This window comes from Pieris napi, chromosome 10, assembly GCF_905475465.1.
Source record: "Pieris napi chromosome 10, ilPieNapi1.2, whole genome shotgun sequence".
Classification (NCBI taxonomy): domain Eukaryota; kingdom Metazoa; phylum Arthropoda; class Insecta; order Lepidoptera; family Pieridae; genus Pieris; species Pieris napi.
In genome coordinates, this window is record NC_062243.1 from 1,330,321 (window position 1) to 1,353,864 (window position 23,544).

Here is a 23,544-nt window from a genome sequence, read left to right on the forward strand (position 1 = left end):
GCCGAGAAACCAATTGGTCGTTTCGTGCCTACATTTTCTTCGCCATCTATAGATATTATATTAAGTATTTTTTAATGGATTACATCATTTATTTCTTGAAATAGAGGTTTAAACTTTAAAAGTGGAAACGGGCCTTCTGTAACAATAACAAAGTTCAATTTCACGAAGCTTAATGTTTATATATATAATTTTTTTCGTAAAATAATGCTGTATTGATAAATATTATTTTATAAACTTACCCCAAGATACATATAGATTGTCCTATGTTAGAATATTTTCACATAAAACAAGTTTTAACTTCGCTAAAAATGGCTAACTCACTGGTAAATGACGATTTCAGCGAGGGAAGAGCAACTTTTAATTTGACGTACAAAATGTACATTTAAATGAGATGAGATGTCAAATGGTATGTATCAGAATACCAAATACCAACAATTTTGGAGCGTAAGTGTAGCAGTGCCAAATTTTAGTTCCAAATGTGAACAATCTTATTTGAGCGGCGCTTTTGTCGCGGTTATTGTTTAACAGAATACCAAATTGTAACATGACACCGAAACGAACGATTTGACAGCAAAAATCAGCGCTGAGGGTGTGTGAAGTGAGTTACAGAATCGCAGGGCTGTGTCAGAGATCCCAGCTCTTCAATAACAAACTTATTAGTTATTTCAATAACAATAATATTAACTATATTCTTATTTTCAATAACAATTTTGTGTTTGTATGCACAAACACTACAATATGCACCGTTTAGTGTAATATTATGCGTCTTCTTTTAAAAGGCTCCATTGAAGCTACACTTTTATCATATTTTTAGTTCCAAATTAATAAAGATTATGCTGAACATCGCCACCAAAAGCTATGGCTGTCATTCAGCCATTATTTAAAATTGTTTCAAGGATACGTTTTAAACTTCGACGATACCATAGTACTAATAGCTTTACGTTACTTACCAATTGATCGCTTGTGATCGCATCTTCAATTGTGGTGTTGAAATATAGAATATCTGTATAGTTGGTGATATTTGAAGCGTCTTGGCAGTCAGGATAGCTAGATGTGGAGATACAGGCACGCTGTTTCAGCTTTTGTAGTTTCCTGAATAACCAGTTATATTATAGAACAAAAAATCCAGTGAAAACCACGATTTATTCTCACTGGGAAGATTTATAATCTATTTTTGTTGATTTTACCTATACTATACTATTTCTAAGGAAGGTTTATTAAGTGTGTAGTTCATTATGCTATATTTCAATACACTTATCGTTGAAGAAGTCGCAAGTAAGACTTGCTAAAATACACGAAAAAAACACGGGCGGAAGCTAGTGTTTGATATTTTAGGAAAAAAATGTTTTTTTATTATTATTATACTATATACATATCTAATTAATTGAATATTATTAAACATAGTTTATCCAATCTGTAAGTACATTGAAATCTTTAACGAATCAAAGTCGTAGATCTTTGGCAACTTATAAACACGACGTTTTCGAAGTTGGAATAAGAATAATTTCGTCTTGTTTCTTATCTCCGTCGATTTTATAATAATTACTTCACACTTCCTAAACTCTAAATTAACCCCAAATAAAACTCTTCAACATCCAAAATATAAAAAATTATAATTTTTTTTCCATATCAGACTTAGTATACACTATTAATTTTAATTTATGAACTTGTTATAAATAAAATATTGAATTGTATATATTCTAAACTATTATTTGGATACTTCGAAAGACAAAACTTAAACAAAAAGTAACTTTTTTAGTATCGCTTATTCTGTCATAGTTTGAAGGCGAAACGATCAAATGTTGGTCCAGTCCAGATCAAATTTTCATACAAATTGAATGAACGAAAACTACCGCTAAGGTCACGTGGACACATAAACTGGTGGTTTTATTCGACGTCATGGTATGAATAAGCGATTCATCTCAGTTGTTGGTTGTCAATAGGCTCGCAATAAATGATCATGGTAGGCCCCATTTTTGAGTATAATGTCAAAAAGTCAAAATCATTTATTCATATAGGTAACACAATGTACACTTATGAACGTCAAAAAAGAAATATACATTAAATGCTTCTAATTTTACATTTACTGCCAGTTCTCAAATCAAAGGGCGTAGAACGGAAGAGAAGAACTGGCAATAACCTCTCCGCCACTCTTTTTAATCGCCAAGGTTTTTATTTTTTATCAAAAATAAGTATGTTAGCACCAGCCGTTTAATTTCGACATTAGAGTCTCCTTTTTAATGGCTTGGTTCGATCGCTCAATCGAACCGAGGGCCGCTCCAACGCTGCAACCAGGCCGTGCCTGCATTTATAGCAACCCGAGTTTGTGATAAATAAGTGTCGTGACATTTCGCGTTACTTGTTCCGCGTCTGAATCCGAATCGGCTACAGAGTCAAAGATTACTTTAATATTGATTGTCTTTAGGTTTCAAAGGTTTAAATTTATAATAATAATGACTATGGAGTCAATTGACCTTTGAATTTTAAAAGAGTACCGAGAGTTTTTTACGCCGGCTTTTTCTCTCGGCCTACACCCTCTGTCTTCTTTGCCGATGAGTAGGGATGCCTATAAATTCAAATTTAATGACGTGGAATAAGTGATACATGTATCTTATGTTCCATAATTATTTTTTTTTAAAAATAATAGTCGTTAATTTATAGACCTAGCAACATTAACGAATCAAATAAACCACTGTTAATGGTTTTGAACTAATTTTACTTTGATAATATAAATAATAAATAGGAATAAATTAGAATGACAATGGCAGTTGACACTAACGCCATTGCCCCGACACAACAAATTACATTAGTAGTAATAATGACTATGGATTCACTATTATTATACGAATAGTCGTTAATTTATAGACCTAGCAATATTGACAAATCAAATAAACCACTGTTAATGGTTTTGAATTAATTTGACTTTGATATTATTAAATTATAATGGCAATGGCAGTTGACACTAACGCTTTTGTTCCAATACTTTTAATAATAATGTTTATAATATTACGATTTCTATAGACTATCAAATAGTCGTTATTTTGTAGATATATTAATATTGACAAATCGAATAAACCACAAGAACTAACGATTATAAACTGATAAGACTTTGACATTATTAATAATTTACTGTGACATATAATGACAATGACAGTTGACACCAGCGCCATTGCTCTGACAATAAATAAGTTTTTATATCAGTACATGTGTTAAAACTAAATTTTTAGTCTTTAATTACAGTATCTCTGAAAGTTATTAAAGCCTTTTTGTCCGGTTTTAAACAGCCTCCTGCAAACAAATATGCATTTCAGTATTGCATGCAAACTTGTCTGTCAGCGAGGAGGAAATTACTTCATCAAAAATGCATCGCACTCGGTACCGAGTACTCATAGATGGCATGTACTTTACGTGAGAGTGTTAGCTTTTTAAAGGTACGAAATAGTATGAGACTCTTTGCAAACAAAACCTTTTTGGAAGTATTATAGAGTTGATGATAAACCCTAAGCTTCTATGTCTGTCTTTTGTGGGCTATTTAGTTTAGTTAATTCATTTTATCTGATGAGTCGTTAATTATTTAGAGTTTTTTTATGTAATAGGAGGCAAACGGGCAGGAGGCATCTGATGTTAAATATCGCCGGCCTTAATAAATGATTAATTATAGGTTAAGTACTTCAGACTATTAATTAACTATCATGTAATAATTGACTGTATTATTAGTAAAAACATTTTTGAATTCAGAACCAAAACATTTATAGGTAACCCAACGATTCATTCGTTCATTTCGAGATTGGATAAAACGAATATCTCTATATTCGAGTCAATTCATACTCCCTGAAAATAATAAGTATAGTTACCATTGAGTTATAAAATTAGTTCCGATCATGTATATAGGTGTAGATCTGTTGAAATCGAGGTTCGGTTCCGTCGCATTCATCATTTCAAGGCTGGTATTATTGTCTTGGTTGAGAAGCAGTTGCTACTGCATCTGTAGAAATAAATATACTTGACAAACCGACCTATTTTGTTTTTATTTTGTATTGAAAAATAAAGTAAAAACCTGCCCAGCTTTTTCTTATCAAGCCACAGGGAAATATCCTGGACCAGGGTTTCAGACGGAAAGAAATCACTTCAACATCAATCGAACATACGAAGAAATTTGTCTGCTTGGGATACTTGGCTTTAAAAAAAGTACTTCATTAATATACAGTACTAGCTGTTCCCTGCCACGCTTCGCTGTGGCACATTGTGATTGAATGGTTGAGAAATGAGAAACAAAACAAAGAAAATATTTCATATAAGTTTAATTTTGCAATACTTGTGGAAAAAAACAATCCTTGATGCGGATTATATATCAAGCTAAAATTTCAGCTCAATCGGTGCAGAACTTTTTGAGTTTTTGAAGCGTACACAAACCAACATAACATATATATATAGATTTAATTTCGTCGTTTATACCTGTGATATAATATTTATTGGTCCAAAAGCGGTATTTACTTTATTGAAAATATTTTTCAAGCAAGCCATACGTTGGGTAGCTTGGTTGCTTCACCGTACAAGTGCTTAATGCGCAAGAAAAGATAATTTATACGGACAACATTACGGTACAGATTTGCGCTAACCTCTAGTCAAAATTCCGTAATATTCAGCGCTGTAATTCACTTACCGTGTTAGATAAGGCTGTCGTCACACGTCATTCTAGTTAAAACAGGATAAGCATTCATATGTTTGCGTCCGGCGCCCGCTATCTCTTCACTCTCCAATCTCCATGTATTTCGGCCTAATTTCATCTGAAATAGTTTCACGTGTTATTTTTAGGTTAATGTATTAAAAAAAAATCAGTGGCGCTACAACCTCTTTAGGTATGGGCCTCAGATTTCTGAATCTGTTTCATGATAATTTTTAAATCTAATAGGCAAGTAGGTGATCAGTATCCAGTGCCTGACGCAATCGACTTTTTGGGTCTATGACATATCGGTATCCTCACGATGTTTTCCTTTACCGTTCGAGCGAATGTTAAATGCACACATATAAAGAAAGTCCATTGGTGCACAGCCGGGGCTCGAACCTACGACCTCAGGGATGAGAGTCGCACGCTGAAGCCACTAGGCCAACACTGCTCGTCTAAAAGTATTTTAAACATCTTTTAAAAATAAACCCTAGCTAATGAATGATTTGTCCTTATCTCACTTGAAAATAGCCGTCACAAATTTAATAACAATTTCGGGTTCAGTAACATGAATAATATAGTCATTCAATCCCGGCATCCACTTTAGTAAAATACTCAAGCCTTGCTCTCAATAACAAGCAAAGAAACTTTCCGAGTTTTATTTATTTTCGATCAAGCACGAATCTCATTTAATTGATGAATTAATTATTAAGTAACAATCCTTAAAACAATTCTTTACATTGAGTCCTTAAATAAGAGATTTCATGGTTAGATGATTTATATTTATTTAATAATAATTAGTTAAACTATTTATATGCAAATTTATCGTAGGATGAACTGTGTGAATTGTCGTAATACAAAAATATCTAGATTGATAAGCCACATTTGAAGCATTCTGATAAGGTGGGAGCTTGTAGTTTATTGTTTATCAGAATGCCAAATCATAAAATGACTGCTTCAAGACTGATTTGAGAGCGACCGCCGATGCGAAAACCGCTGTGTTAGTTCGAAAAGTGAGTTACAGAATCGCAAGGCTGTACGTAAGTATATTGTGAGAATGCTTGTCACGATTATTTAGACGAGGGTAACGTCTCAACAGATCAACAGAATTTATAAATCAGCTTGGGATTCGAAAAACGTGACTCTATACAGACAAGGAAGTTAGGAAATATTGTCTACAAAAAATACGTCTTACAAATTTCTAGCGTACTAGCTAGCATTTCCCGTATTCGTATAGCGGTGTAATTATCAATATTTATTTGCGAACTATGGTTTCACAGTAGTTAGTTAAAAAGTAATTAATGTAATGCTGATAAGATTTTTAAATATAAAAAGTGATAGTGAGTATACACGCAGTCTTTTATTTACACAAATACAGTATTTACAATTTTCTTAACCTATAAAGTAATAATAAAAATAATTAAAAATAAATAAAATTAAAATTAAAACAAATTTAAAAAGTTTGGTCCCTGTGGCAGTGTACCTTTAACGCTGGCAACATTTCCTCGCTGTATTGCGAGACTTATTCTTTGAGCCAGGAAAGTGCCAGCTCTGCGGTCACCGGTACTATCTACCAGGCGCCAACTTAAATCTTTAATAAGCGCCTGTGCACTTGAACCCCACGGCCCAAGAGTCTCTACTCCAAAGAGAACAAAATTGAAGTTGAAGGAAAGACTCTTGTATTTGTGCCGTTTGTTATTTTCTGCCTGCTCTGCGGCCGCCCCAGCTTTTTTGCTTGTCCCAAGGAGGTGAGACGGGGCTAAGGTGTCTACACAGGTAGCATCCCATACTAAAGCCCGTCCCATTTTCCAAGGGATCGAAGACATTCCATCCGGCCGCTTGCCATCGTCTCTTGCGATGCCTGTTGGCTCCAAAATTGCTGGAACATTGACGGAGGCAAGAGAGCGGCGTATAATGTCGTTGAGCGCGGCATGGCGAGAAAAACGACCTGCACTCTTTTGGCAGTGTAGGCCATGGTGTCCAAGGCTACTTACTTCAAAACCACAGGGACACTTATGGGGTGTACATATGTGCACTCCTTTAGTCTTTTATTTTAAATTTTATTATCTAATATTTGTTTTAGTATTTTTACACTTCCTAAAATTCCTTTTTAAAAATATTTCTCTTGATCCCATAAAAAGTGTACCACGGTGACTGCTACGTGATGCGATGCGACGATCAAGGATCAATCGCGGGAATAGGTATAAATCACTAGGAGCTAGATCCGGCGATTATGGGAGTTCCATCAATTGAAGCCAGCTTCTTGAATGGGAGCCATCGCAATTCTAGACGTGTGCGCCGGAATTATCTTCGTGAACCAAGACTTTAGCGAGGTTTCCATGACGATGGTTGCGTGTTTTCTGACGTAATTTTATCATTTGTCCTGCGAACAAAGTCCTCGTAGAAGTAGCTCCCCATCCATAAAAGTATTTGATCATTCCCACCCCTTTGGGAAAGCCAAAGACAAAGCATTCTAAGAACTTACAGATTTTGTAGTTGCAGATGACGGTCTCATTCAAGTCATGGCGTGTATTTTCGTTTCCACAATGATGAAGCTATGTTTCGCCCAAAGTTATGAATGCTATGATACAAACCAGCCAAGCTCTTGTTGTAACAAACCCAAATAGTTTTATGAAATTCTAAGTCTCGTTTGATTCTGCGCGTCAGAAAGCATTTTGCCACCCAGCGCGCTGACATTTTTTTCGTACCCAAATGGTTTGGACACTTTTTAAATCTTCATTTCATCTGCAAACAAACATGACGATACTGCGAAACCATATTTTTAACCTTTTTAATTATTTGTTCTGTCATTACCGATGTAGGGCATCCGTGTGGGAGTCGTCGTTATTGGAAGGAAGCACACCTCAGTGCAACCGTAGAATATGGAGCATTGATTTCGTAGATCTTCAACCACAAATATATTATACTACTGCGCGAACTTCAATTTTGTAATTTTTTAAGAACACGCTCCAACGCGACGGAAACAAAAGACTTAAATTTTTAAAAAACAAAAGAGAATGAATTGCTTTTTGTATTGTATCTGATGTTTGGGCTATGTCTGACAGTATTTTTTTCTTTTTCACGGAGAATATATCGCATTATCAATATTTGATGAATACCTCTCTATATTGTTATACGTTTGTTCACAACCACTCTTCACTTTTATTGGTTTGAATCGTAGTTATCACTTCGATTCACTGGGTTTTTTTTCCATTCATAGCTTTCATTACAACATATATTGGGATCATTACACCTTAAGATAAACCCAAAAAAAATTCTAATGGCATATTTTTTTAAACTTTTCGGTAATTAATATAACTTATTACCTACTGAAGGATAATAAAAATGATCTTTTCGATTATCGAGACTAAGACACGGCTGGTCTAACTGGTTTCCTCCCGATACCTACCTTCACATTACGAGCCAGTGTTAAATATAATATATAGTGTACAGCTGTGATGGACACACAAAATCTTTGAGAGTTCCACGCTCAAGATACTTGACAACAAAACATAAAACATAAACAAAACATTTGTATCATAATATTCCCGAACTTGCCGCGGCTTTAAAATAAAAGTACAAGTAAATTCAATTATAAATTTTATCAGCAATACATAAAGCTCAAATTCGTTTGTATATGTTATTTTCAGTTCAGTGATTTGAGTAAGTGAACTGGAATTAAGCTGCGGCTACTACTGTCTTATATTATTGATGATTTGGAAAAAGGAAATTATGAGGAAATTTGTTACGTTGGGTGTTTAGATAAAATATTGCGGCAAGGTAACTCCTAATGTTTATATAACTCATTTTTTACCTCAATTGATATATCAATTGAACAGGCAAGCATAATCAGCCTTCTGTTCACACCTATATAACCTTTGACTGTAAGACAAGACAAATTCTCCACTATGGTTTCTTCACCACGGGAGCGTAATTGCACACATAGAAAAATTAATACGTTAAATGTAGTTTTAAGTTTAGTATTGTATTTTTTAGAGAGCAGTGTTGGCCTAGTCGCTGGCCTAGTGCGACTCTCATACCTGAGTTCGTAGGTTCGTAGGCTGTGCACCAATAGACTTTCTTTCTATGTGCGCATTTAATCGTACGGTGAAGGAAAACATCGTGAGGAAACCGACATGTCTTAGACCCAAAAAGTCGATGGCGTGAGTCAGGCACCGGAGGCTGATCACCTACTTGCCTATTAGATTTAAAAATGATCATGAAACACATTCAGAAATCTGAGGCCACGATAAAGAGGTTGTAGCGCCACTGATTTATTTTATTTATCATTGTATTTTTTATGATTCGATTATATTCGTCTGGGTTGTAACCACCCATTTACATATTTTATTAAATTATGTTTTCTTGTGTAAAATATGTTATTATAATAGTGATTCCATAAATTAATTGAATACCATTCAAAGGCGCGGTCGTTTTAGACGACAGTATATTGATTGTGTCGCTAGGTTGTATGGGAAACCTTTATCCATTTTTGGAGGCAACGCTCCGGTGACTGCCTAAGAGGCGTAACAAAGGGTACCGGATGGGCTTATGTGTTATATTATCTGCAGCTACTTGAATGACTTCCGTTTATAGACTTTCTGAGAATATGAAAGATTCAGACGACAATTTAGTCTGTTAGGGTTACACCTGAGTTCATTCGGTTATAGCGTAATTTACTAAAGCGGGAATAATTCAGAGATTAAGGTGGTCAACCATTCAACACTTTTTAGATTTTATACATAGATTTTTTATTTAAAAAAAAATCACAGAAGCAACACGATGCCCACGGAGTAACTTAGGGCCCCGAGCCGGGTGGTAACCCCTGGTATTGGCAGCCAAAAGCCTCTTCCTGACCGTACACTGGTTTACTACTACTACGAATTTCATTTTTATGGATTACAATAATCGCCTGCACCGTTCTGCACATACATGCAAGAATTCGAGATCCGCTTTAGATTGGTCAGCTTGAAGTCCCGACCTTAATCCAATTGATCATGTTTGGGATGTTCTAAAGAGACTATTAAAATCAGTGCAACCTGCACAAAACACAATGGAGCTAATAAAAGTCATTGCAGAAGAACAAACGGGAATAATAGGAACGTTTTCCTCCAAGCATTATTAAAAATATCGTGGAAAGCAGGTTCAAGCTGTAATTTTGGCAAGAGAAGGGCACACTTGTTATTAGGTTTTACGTTTGTATGTAAAAAAGTATAGAATCTTCTGGTTCTTACTGCCGATCACTTCTTTTTGTCTCGCCGTTTACATCGGTTTTAAAAAAATCATTAGTCTAATTTAAAAATTGCCAGAATTCACTTTACGCGGATTAATTTCATGGATTATAAGTCAACAGATTACGTCAGACAATTAAGATTCATTGAATTAACTGAAATCAGCCTTAGAGCATAATTTCTTAGGTGCCCGTTTTTTTCAAAAGGAGTTTAATATGCAACGACACTAGGATCGCTTTTTGTGTTGTAAGATTTTGTATTTTGTTTGCACTAATGTAATTTGAAGACTTATTCGCTTTAGATTTATGTTAGTTTATAAAGCTCATTATTGATGTGCAAAATATATATTCAGGTCATGTGAATATTTCCATCACATACTTGAGAACTACTTTTAATATGGAAATGCCTGTTGAAGCTTGCGAATTCTGCAAGTTTCATACATGTTACGGAATTTGATTTCACCCTTCAAACTTTTTCTGTTAGGTGCTTTCATTGTATTTTATTTGTTAAGTAAATATACATTTATTATTTTAAGTTTTTTACTTACAACACGTAAATATTCTCTAATGTAATATTAATTTCCATTAACCGATATCTTTTTCCATTAAAAAGTAACATTACCAAATTGGTCATATATTTTAGAAAATATAACTTGTAACATACACTGTGAAAAGCATTATTTATGAGGTGGTGAAAAAAACAGTGGCCCTATAACTTTTTTAGGTTTGGGCTTGAGATTTCTATATCTGTTTATGATCATTTGTCAATCTAATAATCTAACCGTCGATTTTTTCGTTCCGTTTTCCTCACGATGTTGTTCTTCTCCGTTCGAGCGAACGTTAAATGCGCACATAGAACGAAAGCCAGCTGAATCGACGACTTCGGGGATGAGAGTCGCACGCTGAAGCCACTAGGCCAACACTGCTTTATGATTTGATGAATATCAATAAATTAATGAAAAATCTTTAAGCCTTTAATACTAAGATGATGACATATTTAGCCTTCCAAGCCATGCAAATCTTGCAAACCAAAAAAAAGGAAGGTAAAGAATGTAGACATATATATGAGATCGGTTAACTTTTATTAAAGGATTTATTCTTTGTTAAAATAATAGTAAGGTAAATACTTAACAAATTTAGATTAAAAAGAGTGGCTGAGATTTTATTACCAGTTCAACCGTTCTACGCTCTACGCCTCAACCGTTCTACGCCCTTGATTTGAGAACTAGCAGTAAATGTAAAATTTGAAGTATTTAATATGTATTTCTTTATTGCCGTTAATTAATAAGTGTACATTGTGTTACCTAAATTAATACATCATTTTGAATTTGAATTTCGATTTTAATAATAATGTAATAATAATGTTGAAATACTCAGTTATAAATTGTGAAAATATATTTGCAGACTGAAATCTTGATACCTATTCTTCTGGACTCATTAAAATTGATAATCTATCAAAAAATTAAATTATTTATTTGTACTAATACTTACAATATTCCTGTTTCCGTATAAGTATTTTACTATCTGATGCTGATTCTAATATAATAAAACGTGGACTAAGAAAAATAAATAACTTTCACCCTAAGTAATTTTTGTGATGTGAAGACTACAAATAAAGAAGTCACTATGTTTTTCAATTTTAAAACTCGAATGCGATTGCAATATTGATTCCACTCGTGTTTGGTCGTTTCGAGTAAATTGCACAAAGCACTGAGTGCATCAACTCAGGGAAGTTTGCAAACAAATGACGCGGCTTTGTTGGCATTGGTTTTATCAAAAACGAAATAGCAACTCTAGTCTTTGTTTTATGAAGTGTGCTATTATTCTTCATCTTTATATTATAGTGAATAGTCGTTTTTTGGGACTCTCCCAATGCGTTTCTAAAAGCAGTTTTGTCCACGTAACACCACCGTGTTGAACCGTCAGGTTTCTTCAAGAAAACAGCGTACCAATTCTTCAAAGGCAACGCACTTACGAACCTTCTGGCAATGAGGGTGTTCATGAGCCCCGTCACCCATGTATTACCTTACATCAGTTGAGCCTCGTGTCGTTTACCCCGTTATATAAAAAAAATATCTGAGTAGTGTCTTGGTTTCATAGCTTTAAAGCGAGAGTTGCAAAAAACGCATTTTCGTATTAAATATAAAATTAATTATAATTTATGACGTATACATGTCTAAAGTTACGTAACCAGTGGGATTTTTCGCGTTTGTTTTGTTTAACGGTCTCCAAATTAAATATTCAAGGCCATTAAGCTTCTGCTACTTCTATCATTAAAGTAAATTAGATTTTTTATTAAAACAAAAATGATGTTACAATATCATCATTTTGTTTTAATTTTCTATCTATTCTATCTATTCTTATGAAATCTCCGAGGGCATTTATTTATTTATTTACGTCTGTTTATTAATATTTTCTGTTCAAAGAAAAAGAAATCTAAGACATTATTTGTAGATATTTATATATATGCAAAGAATTGCCTTTTAAATGTGATGAGTAATATGAAATTAGTAAAAAAGAAATTCATTGTCACAAGTAAAAGTGTATAAAGCCTTTAATACTCAATTTACGTTGATCCAGGTTAAGGGACAAATTTCACCGTCATTTGATTTATGACTACGGTTTCCGGTGATATAATCAAGGATAAGCCCCTCGTGAGGAGATCACTCTATCAAGCTTTTTACGTCTAAATCCTTATAACATTAAAGGTAGAAAATATAAGTAGCAACCTGCCACGGCTATTAGCTAACTACTCCCTTGATGAAATTTCATACCTAAACCATCCCCATAAATCACTATATCTATGGGTGAAATCTGAGTTCCTTGACAAACAGAGAGCCAGGCAGATGCGGAGGAGTTGTGCATAAGTTTGTGTAAATAAAGTTGTACATCAAGCGAATCAATAGGACAGTTTTGAAACACTTAAACATAATATCTTTATATGATTTCATGTATTTTAAAAAAGGGAATTTATATAATATAAATATTTACTACCTGTACTTCGTACTTCGATTGAACGGTGCTTATCCGGAGCTGGATATATTCGGTAGTGGGCTGATCGGTTTTAGAGAAAGCGTTGTTGGGTGCCTATCTCGAACCTTATTCGCTGTTTTGCTGATGATTTTTTTTTTCTGTTTTACCAAAAAAATCTAGTAACTTTATTGTATGCTTATAATATCTTGTATATAATATTTTAATTGTATATTTAATATTTTATTTTGTAACACTTATTTACTTCTATTGTCATACATTTTATATGAAGGATTTTGTAAAATACGCCGTAGATTTAGTACTATGTATGATGTGGTAAACTTTAATAAATAAATAAGTTTAGAACTTACTTACTAAGGAGTTTTCATACATACAACTAGCAGACTCGGCCAAGCGTTGCTGTAGCTAAGGTTTTTTTTACATTACATAGTAGTAAATTCAAGGGAAACGGTAGGAGAATACCAGTCATGGGGACCACCATGCTTTTTTGGTGGTTATGCCATTAAATTGTAGCTTATGTGAAACGTTGGTCCTTTCAACACAGCGCCATCTGTTAGAATTGTGACTGTTAAATAATAAACAAAAATATTTTGGAATAAAATAATATTGCGGGTATACATAATAATCCTATCTTTTAAGTTAGATCAAACTACACACGGTGTGCAAATTTGATTGATATCGGTTCGGTAGATTAGGAATCCATCGCGGACAAACAACGTGACACGTAATTTATATATATTAAGATTATAGTAGTAATAATATATACTCGATACTTCTTATCATAGTTGCAATATAACTCGTTTGTTTAATTGATATATGAATACCTAAGCTGCAGAAAATAAGGCAGTTAGATGGAAATTGCAATATAAACTGTCTACATAATCTGGATTATCCTACTATATTTGAAATGATGTGATACAGACTGTAGCAAGAATGTATGGCAATAAATGGATTTTCGCGTTATTAAATGTAATTGCCATAATTATAATTTGGTTACTGATTTAAAATAAAATATCTGTTCACGTTCAAATATTTAACGAACTGATTTTATCAAATGTCGTACAAAATGATTTGTATGTGAATTAAAATTATAAATAAACTCACAAATTTAAACATAATTAGTAATAATAATGTAATTAACATTGGACCGCATTACATTTAAGACATGTGTTTGCTTTAGAATTTCCAGCATATTAAAATTGCTGCCACATATAGCTAATTCCCCTTGCGATTTAAAAGGAAATCGAACATGAAGAAAAGGAAAAATGTCAATACCTTGAAAATATATTCACAAACCTATAGTGCTTGAAATGGGAGAAGCATGACATTTAGTGGAATATATGCCAACATTATGATGTTATATCTGCGTTATAAATTGGAATTATTTATTTCATTAAAATTGCATACCGTCAAAACAGATTGACAGCTTTTTTTATTTCTGGAGATATTAGAATAATTTCATACCGCAAGATTATTAGGAAATTATTCCCTCCATACTATTTCCTATTTCCACTTGAACAAAGTCAAAAAAATAGCTGTACAATCAAAGGAACGTAAAACTTGAAAACTTCTAATTTTAAAACCCTTTTCCAATGCTGATTTTAATTGCACTCTAACTTGAGTCGAAAGTTTTGAGCGTCCATTCGTGTACTTTTTTTAAATTAAGGTAGTGGAGCCTTTTCTGAAATTTTTAAACAAAACTGAGTGTTCGAATTCATTATTCATTATTATATTCATTCATTATGGTATAAAAAATGTCTAGTATTTAGGAGTATATATAAAACTATGATAATAGGCCTAACAGCGCGAAGCTTTCGCATAGCACATTGGCATGCATATATAAAGATACAGCCAGTGTTATGTGAAATTTAACTAACAGTAAATTTAATAAATTATAGATCTTTAGCGTATAAACTTATAAGTGCATGTGCGCTTAACCACTTGGCTACTCGCTCGCTCACTGTGCGATAACACTACAGTAACACATTTATCCAAAAATATAGGAATCTTTAAGTTGGTTTTCACGGTTTCATGTTTGTGAAATCTTTGACTTTTATAAGCAATCCCACGTCTTACAATTTCATATTTTTAGTCTATGATTGGCAAGGAGTGAATTTACAAAAGACATAGTAATAATAAAGACACAGACGTGTAAAGCAAAGCATTATATATAGAAAAGTGAATTAAATGTGCGTAATGTATTAAAAAGTACAGTATGTTAAAAAGTATTTTCTAATTCTGTAACATCCTTTATTACAGCTTAATATTACTCATTGACCTTAATAAAGGTCTTAAAAATTGGTTTCTTTTAAGTACGTACTACGACAGATATTATTTTCTGATAAAAAACCCCTCAAAGAGTTTATAACGGGAGACAAAGAAACAGGACAAGTTTAATTAACGTAATAACTTGATATAAGACTAACTTTTAAGAACATTATAACAGCTTTTGAGAAATTTTGAAGGGTAAATAAGGTCATTTAATTTTCCTACATGGGTTATATCTTTATAGAAACATTGTACAGGTAATTCGTTATACAAAGGGAAGATTTATATTTCCTATTCGAAAATTCTTATTAGAAGATGTTCAGCCCGTAAATAAATAGTAAGTTAACCATATAATGTATACTATAGTAAGCACTAAGCAGTGTTGGCCTAGTGGCTTCAGCGTGCGACTCTCATCCCTGAGGTCGTAGGTTCGATCCCCGGCTGTGCACCGATGGACTTTATTTCTATGTGCGCATTTAACATTCGCTCGAACGGAAAAGGAAAACATCGTGAGGAAACCGACATGTCTTAGACCCAAAAAGTCGACGGCGTGTGTCAGGCACTGAAGGTTGATCACCTACTTGCCTATTAGATTGAAAAATGATCATGAAGCAGATTCAGAAATCTGAGACCTAAAGAAGTTGTAGCGCCATTGATTTATTATAGTAAAGACCATCGAGAATACTATAAGTAGGAAAATATTTTTACACGCTTTATATTAGCTTCACCTGTATGTATGTATGTAACCGACTCCTTCGGACTCGATTTTGACCCACTTTAAACGGACAGATTTAATTCAAACTTGGTACACTTATAAAGAATCAGCGACAATATAATAATTTCATAGGTTTATCTCGAAAAAAAAAACAATGAAATTTTTTTTAAGTCCACAAAGCAATACGATTAAATTGAGACAACACGTATTGCTGCTAGGACTAAAAAGTGGAAAATAAATATAGTTTAAAAAAACTACAACTGGGTTGCTCGATAGACGAAAAATATGGCACAAAGTGCCCCACGCTTTTTCACAATAATACCAGTATTTTTTGTTCAATGCCATTTTCAGCCTAAATTAGGAATTATTTTTCATTTTTTAGTTTGATGTGCTTTAAAAGCGTGTTTTATAGTTTTTTTAAACTATATTTATTTTTATTTTACATTTGTCTAGGTGTGAATTGCTAAGTGAGAAAGTTTATGTGTGATGTGTGCGTGAGTCTGAAATCTTAATCGTAATCTAAAATAAAGTACGTCAATTACACCTAGAAACTGTTATTTTGTTATTTTATTACAAAATCTTTCTGGATGTTTTTCACTAAACATATTAACATTCATTTGATTACTCGTAACAAACAATGAAATTAGGTTTAGTTAAAAGTATATAAATACTTCACAAAAAAAAACAATACAGAGAAAATATGTCTTTTATGAAAAATATTTGCTAATTGTATTTCCTAGAAAATCAAATATACTTTTAGGTTTTGAATAAACTAAGTGTGTGCCACGGTAGAAAACTGTTAGTATATAGGCCTAATGAAATACATACAAGTTAAATCGATTGCCCTACACCATTAGAAACTTGTAACACGAACTCAATTATTCACTTCACTACTTATTTGTGAATTTTCAAATAAACATGTAATTTTCCGGATCACTGACTTCCCACATTGTTATACAATTTATTAAGGTAACATTTCCAATAAAATACATGTAGTATTTTAATCATGAAATTTTATTGAATCATTTAGCGTGAATAAAAAATACCGTTAGAGAATATTATATTTTGATTGCATCGTGTATTTTGCTGATTTTAATTATTATTCAGAATACATACATTTACTTAACGTATAAATCAAAGCCAATCATGTACTAATATATTAAAATATTTCCATATATCAAATTTATAACTTTTTATTCTTTGCAGAAGTGACTTGAAGTTTAAAAAGAAAATAAGTATAGACAAAAAGTTCTAGAGACCTAAAAGTATAAGATAAAAGGCACATACCTCCATTTATAACCAATTTACACACATTTTCGTATCACTTTTAATTATCCATGGGAAAATTTAAAAATTCAAATCAATAATATATTTAGATCAAAATTCTTCGTTATATTGCTACGCTGAGGTTTGCGGCCTCGCTACGAGTTTGATCAACGGCGCCTACGAGAGAACTGCTACGGGTACGGCAAATCGCGTAGCGCTACGACGCAACAGGCTACGATGAATATCGGTTGATCCATCGAAGCGCACGGCTTTATTTCTTTTGGGGTCATGCCAAGATGGAAATCTATGATTTGTTTGTAAAGGGTTTTTCAACAAGAACTTTGTTTTCTAAAACAAAATAAAACAAAGAATTTAGAGGAAAATGAATAAAATTTTTATTGTATTACAAAGAGAAAAGTTTGGCAATTATGAATGAAAAATGATATCTGGCAAATGTCCACCACGACCACGCTGACAGATGTTGATTCTTTCATCAAAATTTTTAATCACTTTTTGGCAAAATGGAGGGTCTATTTCGTTAATGACATCACGGATTTTGAGTTTTAAGGCTGCAATCGATTCGATTGGCTCCGTATAGACTCTGTCTTTAACATAGCCCCACAAAAAATAATCCAGTGGTGTTAAATCACACGATCTGGCTGGCCACTTAACAGCTGAATTTCGCGAAATTATGCGCTCGGGAAATTTGGTTTGCAATAAATTGATCGTTTCATTGGCTGTGTGACATGTGGCACCGTCCTGTTGAAACCACATTTCAGTGATATCCATGTCATCAATAATAGGCCAAAATTTAGTGGTTAACATCTCGCGATACCGTGATCCATTGACTGTTACCGCATTTCCAGCCTCATCTTCGAAAAAAAACGGCCCAATCACGCCTCCAGACCACATAGTGCACCACACAGTAACACGTTGAGTATGCAAAGCCTTCTCAATAATTGCTTTAGGATTTTCAGAAGCCCAAATGCGACAATTTTGCTTGTTGACGTACCCTGACAAATGAAAATGGGCTTCGTCTGAAAAAATGATTTTTTCAGAAAAACCAGCAGGTTGTTCCTGAATGAACTGAGCGAATCTGCGGCGATTTGAATGGTCGATCAGCTTTAATTCCTGCACCAGTTGAATCTTGTAAGGCTTCAAAGCCAAATCCTTTCGCAAAATTCGCCATGTTGTGCTTTTGGATAACCCCAATTGTTGAGAACGTCGTGAAATTGACAAATTTTGATCTTCTTCAACACTGTGGCTCACGGCGGCGATGTTTTCTGTTGAACGACCCGGTCGAACACGTGTTGGTGTTGGCACATTTTGTACCGAGCCTGTCGACTCAAATTTCGCGACCAAATTCTTAACAGCGGTCTCAGAAGGACGATTATGCTGGCCGAAAATATCACGAATTTTACGAAATGTAACTTTAACAGAACCACCATTTTTATAGTGGATTTGTATTATTTTAATGCGATTTTCGAGCGAAATTGAATTCATTGTAATAATTGCCAAAGCACCTGCTACGAATACCGCCAAAAACTAAATGTCAAAACTATCACGTTCTCGGTGTTGCCACAATTGAAAAACAAACTTCTTGTTGAAATACCCTTTACTTTACTCTATAAAAATCCAAGGTATCAATTAAATACAATATGTTTAAAAAAAATTAATGTTCTTATATAATAAGAATTATACATGTTTGAAATACATACTTACTAAAACAACTATGCAAATAAATCTGCCATTGTTATTCATATAACGCTTTGGTTTCTTCACTATTTTAACATATTATCTAATCTACAAATCCGTACAAGAATTATACGACTAAATAAATGTTGACAACAATGAAAAATAAAAAATTATGTATTAATAGTTATTTCAAAAAAATTCATATTTTTCAATAAATCTAATGTATAAAATTCTCGTGTCGCGGTGTTTGTGGTTAAACTTCTCCGAAACGGCTCGACCGATTCTTCTGAAATTTTGTGTGCATATTGGGTATAACTGAGAATCGGACAACATCTATTTTTCATCCCCCTAAATGTTAAGGGTAGTCCACCCCTAATTTTTTTAAATTTTTAGAAAAAAATTTTAATTTTTATGATTAAAAATACATACAACCTCTAATTTTCACCCCTCTACGATCAACCCTTATTTTTTTTTAAATGATAAACTTGGCGACGTTTGCCGGATCAGCTAGTATTATACGTAGTCTAATCTTAAATTAAAAGGTAATAATATGATATCTACTGTACTATGAAGCTCATTATTTACTTAACTATAAATGTATATATCTATCTATATATACATAAGCTATAAACCGCGTATCTTATATATGATAAGATAATACCTTCGTACTAAAACAGCTGAAATTAAACTGGTTTTAATAAACTACTAAAGTAAAATTAGATATTTGTAGAGCACTCGTACCTACGACCTCGTTGCAAGATTACCACTTGAGAAGAAGATTTACAGAACGTTTATTCCGTGTGTGGCAATTCTGAGCAAATTAACAGAATAAAAACTACTTATCCAGAGCTTATTATATTGGGTAGTAGTCTGATGAATTAAAAAAAAGCATTGTTAAGTATCTAATAGTAGCTAGTTAGCCTATCTGTAACCTAGTCACCTATTTTACAAGTATTTGTTTGTAACATTTATGCTAACTATAATAGACATGTATTTTAGAAAATATAGCTTGTTACATACTGTAGATATAGCATCGTAAAAGAAAACGTCGTAGTTGACTGTAGTTTATTCAATATTTTTGAAGTTATACTTCTTAAGGCGCGTTATGAAAAATTGATGAGAGTGAAATTTTACGATGCGCGCGCACCGTGACACAAAATTAGCAGAATGAAGTTGCCCACGGAAGATGGTACGGCAATGGATATAATTTAAAAACAACATTCGAATAATAATAGAATTTATATTACACTTAATGTAAGATAATTATAAATATTTATTTATTTAATTTTTCAAATGTAAACTAAACTTTATTGACTATAATGACTCCTTTTCCAGTCTTTGATTATTTAATTGTAATTAATTATTTGCATGCAATCAAAAACTATTTTTAATAATGCCAAAGAAGTATATCTTCTTACGCGCGTACATAAGTACACGCACCCTTTTTTTTCCCTTAAATTCTACTTTAGCACGTCATTCTTATAAACAAAAGATAGCGTTAATAACGCAACATATATAAGCTAATACATTATCTGTCCAAAGCAGTAATTTGATTGGTAGTCTCTATATAGCCATGTTTTTTATAACGCCTGCTGATAAATATCTATCGGCTTTGATTAGCCATCAACGTTATCTATTTTTAGGAGAAATATAGTCCTCACAATATTGTAGTTAATACTATAACCTCAGCTTAACCGCAAGATAAACTATCAATCAAACACAGCTTTAAAATAAGTCGGAAACTCGTATTTAAATTGATTTGTGATGGGTCAGATGAAACGATTTCATTGGATAGTTTATTAATTTCAATCAGTCATTATACATGTATTAATTGATCCTTGATTGGCTTTATCGATGCGTTTTGTTCTCACAATAGTAAAAGTGCGCTCTCCTACGATACTATGGTTCACTGGTTGCAGTTCCTTACAATTTCCTTGTGAATCATAAACTTGGCGATTTATAAGAGTGATGGATAGTTTCTTACCAGTTCTTCTCATCCTTTAAACGCCCTTGATTTGGAAATATATGAATAATTTGACTCCATATAATGGAAAGCAAAGCTAATCTTAGTAACTGACAAATTTCAATCATTGACATATTAATTAATGGCCTGGTATGGAAAGCTTAAACTACATAATATTACTAATTACATCGACTCCATTAGTGCTTAGACATGTTATGTTGTACACAGTAAAAAAGTCTTTGTGTCTGGGCTAGCCTAGTCTACAGCTAAACATTATTTTTGTATTTTAGAAACAATTTATAGATAATGTTACTCAGGGATAATGTAGCATTTGAATGGAGAAAATATTTTAAAATCGGTCATGTATGTTTTGAAATTATTTTAAAATACAGTCTGATTGTGATGATGTTTAATCTATATATATAAAAGAAAGTCGTGTTTGTTACAACACATAACTCGAGAACGGCTGGACCGATTGCCATGGTTTTTGATTTGTTGGATTTGTTTCCGTCCCGAATAGCAGAATAAGCAATAAAATATCGGATAAGTTGTCGAATAACAATAAATAAATTAATTAATTTTACGAATGCAAAAACCATATGGTGCCATCTGTTGACAAATCTACGCATCATTTTACGTCGAATTCGTGTCAGTTCAAGAAATTCCGATCTTGAGGTGAATGAGGAGATGCATAACCATGCTTTGATCCTGATCAAAAGATGTTGGATATCAGAAAGTGCTTAACATGCAGTATCGCCATATTGACGCTAGATGCCCAATGTGTAAAACTGCCATTCTTCTTTCGCAATGGCAAGCAATAAAACATTTCTGTATTTGCAAAAAAGTTGTATTAATGTAATACTTAACATTAATGAAATCCTAAAATAAGTTAAATTAAAGTAACAACGATACAATATAAGGTTGTAGGGCGGAACGAAGTTAGCCAGGTCAGCTAGTAATATAATAAAATTGGAAGATATTTTAAGTATTCATTTATGAATACTAAGAATTAGCCTGGCATACTTTTCCCTCCTCGCCTCCATACGTAATATAAATTATATACTTACAATAAATACACTTTAACATTTAAACACGTTATATACCTTTCACAAATTAATGCTTTGCTGTCGGCAAAGACTATGTCTTAAGACAAACGTCGGCAACGCACGTCCGTGTTTGCGGAATGCGGCAGTTGCCTTTTATATCTTCGTAGGTTTGTTTTTGTCATAAAAAAACAGTGTTCAGATTTCATCATCTGAACATTAACCAACTACTGACATGGATCACATGTGTTCTAAATCTTAGCAGCTGAAGAGCAGTTTTATATTAATTTTATTCGAATATTGATAATTTGCTGACACGGCTCACGTGTGTACCAAATCTTAACAGCTGAAGATGCGCGATACACCAACAGCTCACTAGAATAGTATCATGTTACATGTATGAGTGATTAGGTGTAATTAGTATTTAAGACAATGTCGTTGAATAATAAATCAGATTTGAATATTGCTCTGTCTTATTCATTTCTTGCTTCCTCTCAAAGTGGTGAAGACTTCTTCAAGCCCTTAATTATCGTGGTGAGCCTGCTTTGATAATATAATCCCACCACCTTGAACCTTTTATCCTACCCGTAGGGCTCCGTCTGTTACCATAGGTCTCTTGGTGCAGACATCCCGTACTTATTTCTATATTCACTATTTATGGGTTAGGGTACGTCTGTAGGGCTTAGGGATACGTAGGGTTGTAAGGTTCTTACGTTTCACCCTCTCATATATTTATTCATCTAGTGCAGCTTGCTCATACATACATTACATATACTATTCAGATACTCCTGACATTCAATTCATATAAATTTTAAACACACATTTCACAGTCCACTGACTAGCAAGCTGTACAAACGTTGTAAAAATTACGTTTTGCAACTCTTACTTGATTTAGATTAATTTCATACACAAACAGAAGTGAATATAAATATATCCACAAAAATCTACTAAAGTGTACCCAAAAATACCTTTCACTTTATTATCACGTAAAGTTATGACATTTAATATCGTGGGATCATGGAAATGAGCCGTCAGCGTCACTGCGTTGAATAGGTGTGGGTCCAATTTACTGGCCACTTTAACATTCAAGATCTTGACTGTATAATAATATAATCTTGGATAAAACAGCGTTAGAAAGTAAAATAAAATCGTCTAGAATCATTCTTATATTTTTTATACCATGTGATTTCTTTTTATTATTTATTCACTTAATTTTTCTGTATAAGGCAATAAAAAGAGGAAGAAGTTTGGTTTTTTTTTTACTTAGCACTAAAATGTATTCAAAACATTTTCAACGTTACATGAGTGCTTTTGAATAGTTTTGGATTAGGCTTAATTTCAGTTATATTCTCACGCTTATAAAGGTTCCCTTAAAAAGGTTTGTTTCAATGGCTTGTCTCAAAATAGATTTCCATTTGGTTATGAATACAAATATAAATAGTTCCATCAGTTTTATTTAAGTCTATATACGAGTTTATACCACTATCATAAAAACCTTTATTTCTATAGTTGGCATACTCCTTTATTACTCGACTAATGTAAAGAAAGAGATGAATTTTAGGAAATATCTGAATATAATGAGCAAAACTATCGTGTAAGGACAACGCACCAGGTGCAATTTATACTTATATTTTATCGGATTTGAATGTTTTTAACGAATACACTGAAAAATAATATTTTTTTTTGTTATCGGTCTTATATCGGGAG

General features: G+C 33.0%; 1 protein-coding gene across 2 annotated transcripts in view; it reads right to left on the bottom strand.

Annotated features, from left to right (window-relative positions):
* The window catches only part of LOC125053305 (muscarinic acetylcholine receptor gar-2), a 32,635-nt gene extending 15,301 nt beyond the window's left edge, over positions 1 to 17,334 (bottom strand). For both annotated transcript variants that reach the window (XM_047654622.1, XM_047654621.1), the window contains exons 1-4: positions 17,158 to 17,334; positions 4,664 to 4,787; positions 3,855 to 3,985; positions 951 to 1,092 (exon numbers count right to left, since the gene is read on the bottom strand). In XM_047654622.1, coding sequence (XP_047510578.1) covers positions 951 to 1,092; positions 3,855 to 3,937 — 225 coding nt within the window. In that variant the 5' untranslated portion in view covers positions 3,938 to 3,985; positions 4,664 to 4,787; positions 17,158 to 17,334. The remainder of the gene's footprint in view (positions 1 to 950; positions 1,093 to 3,854; positions 3,986 to 4,663; positions 4,788 to 17,157) is intronic.
* Positions 17,335 to 23,544: the final 6,210 nt, after the last annotated feature.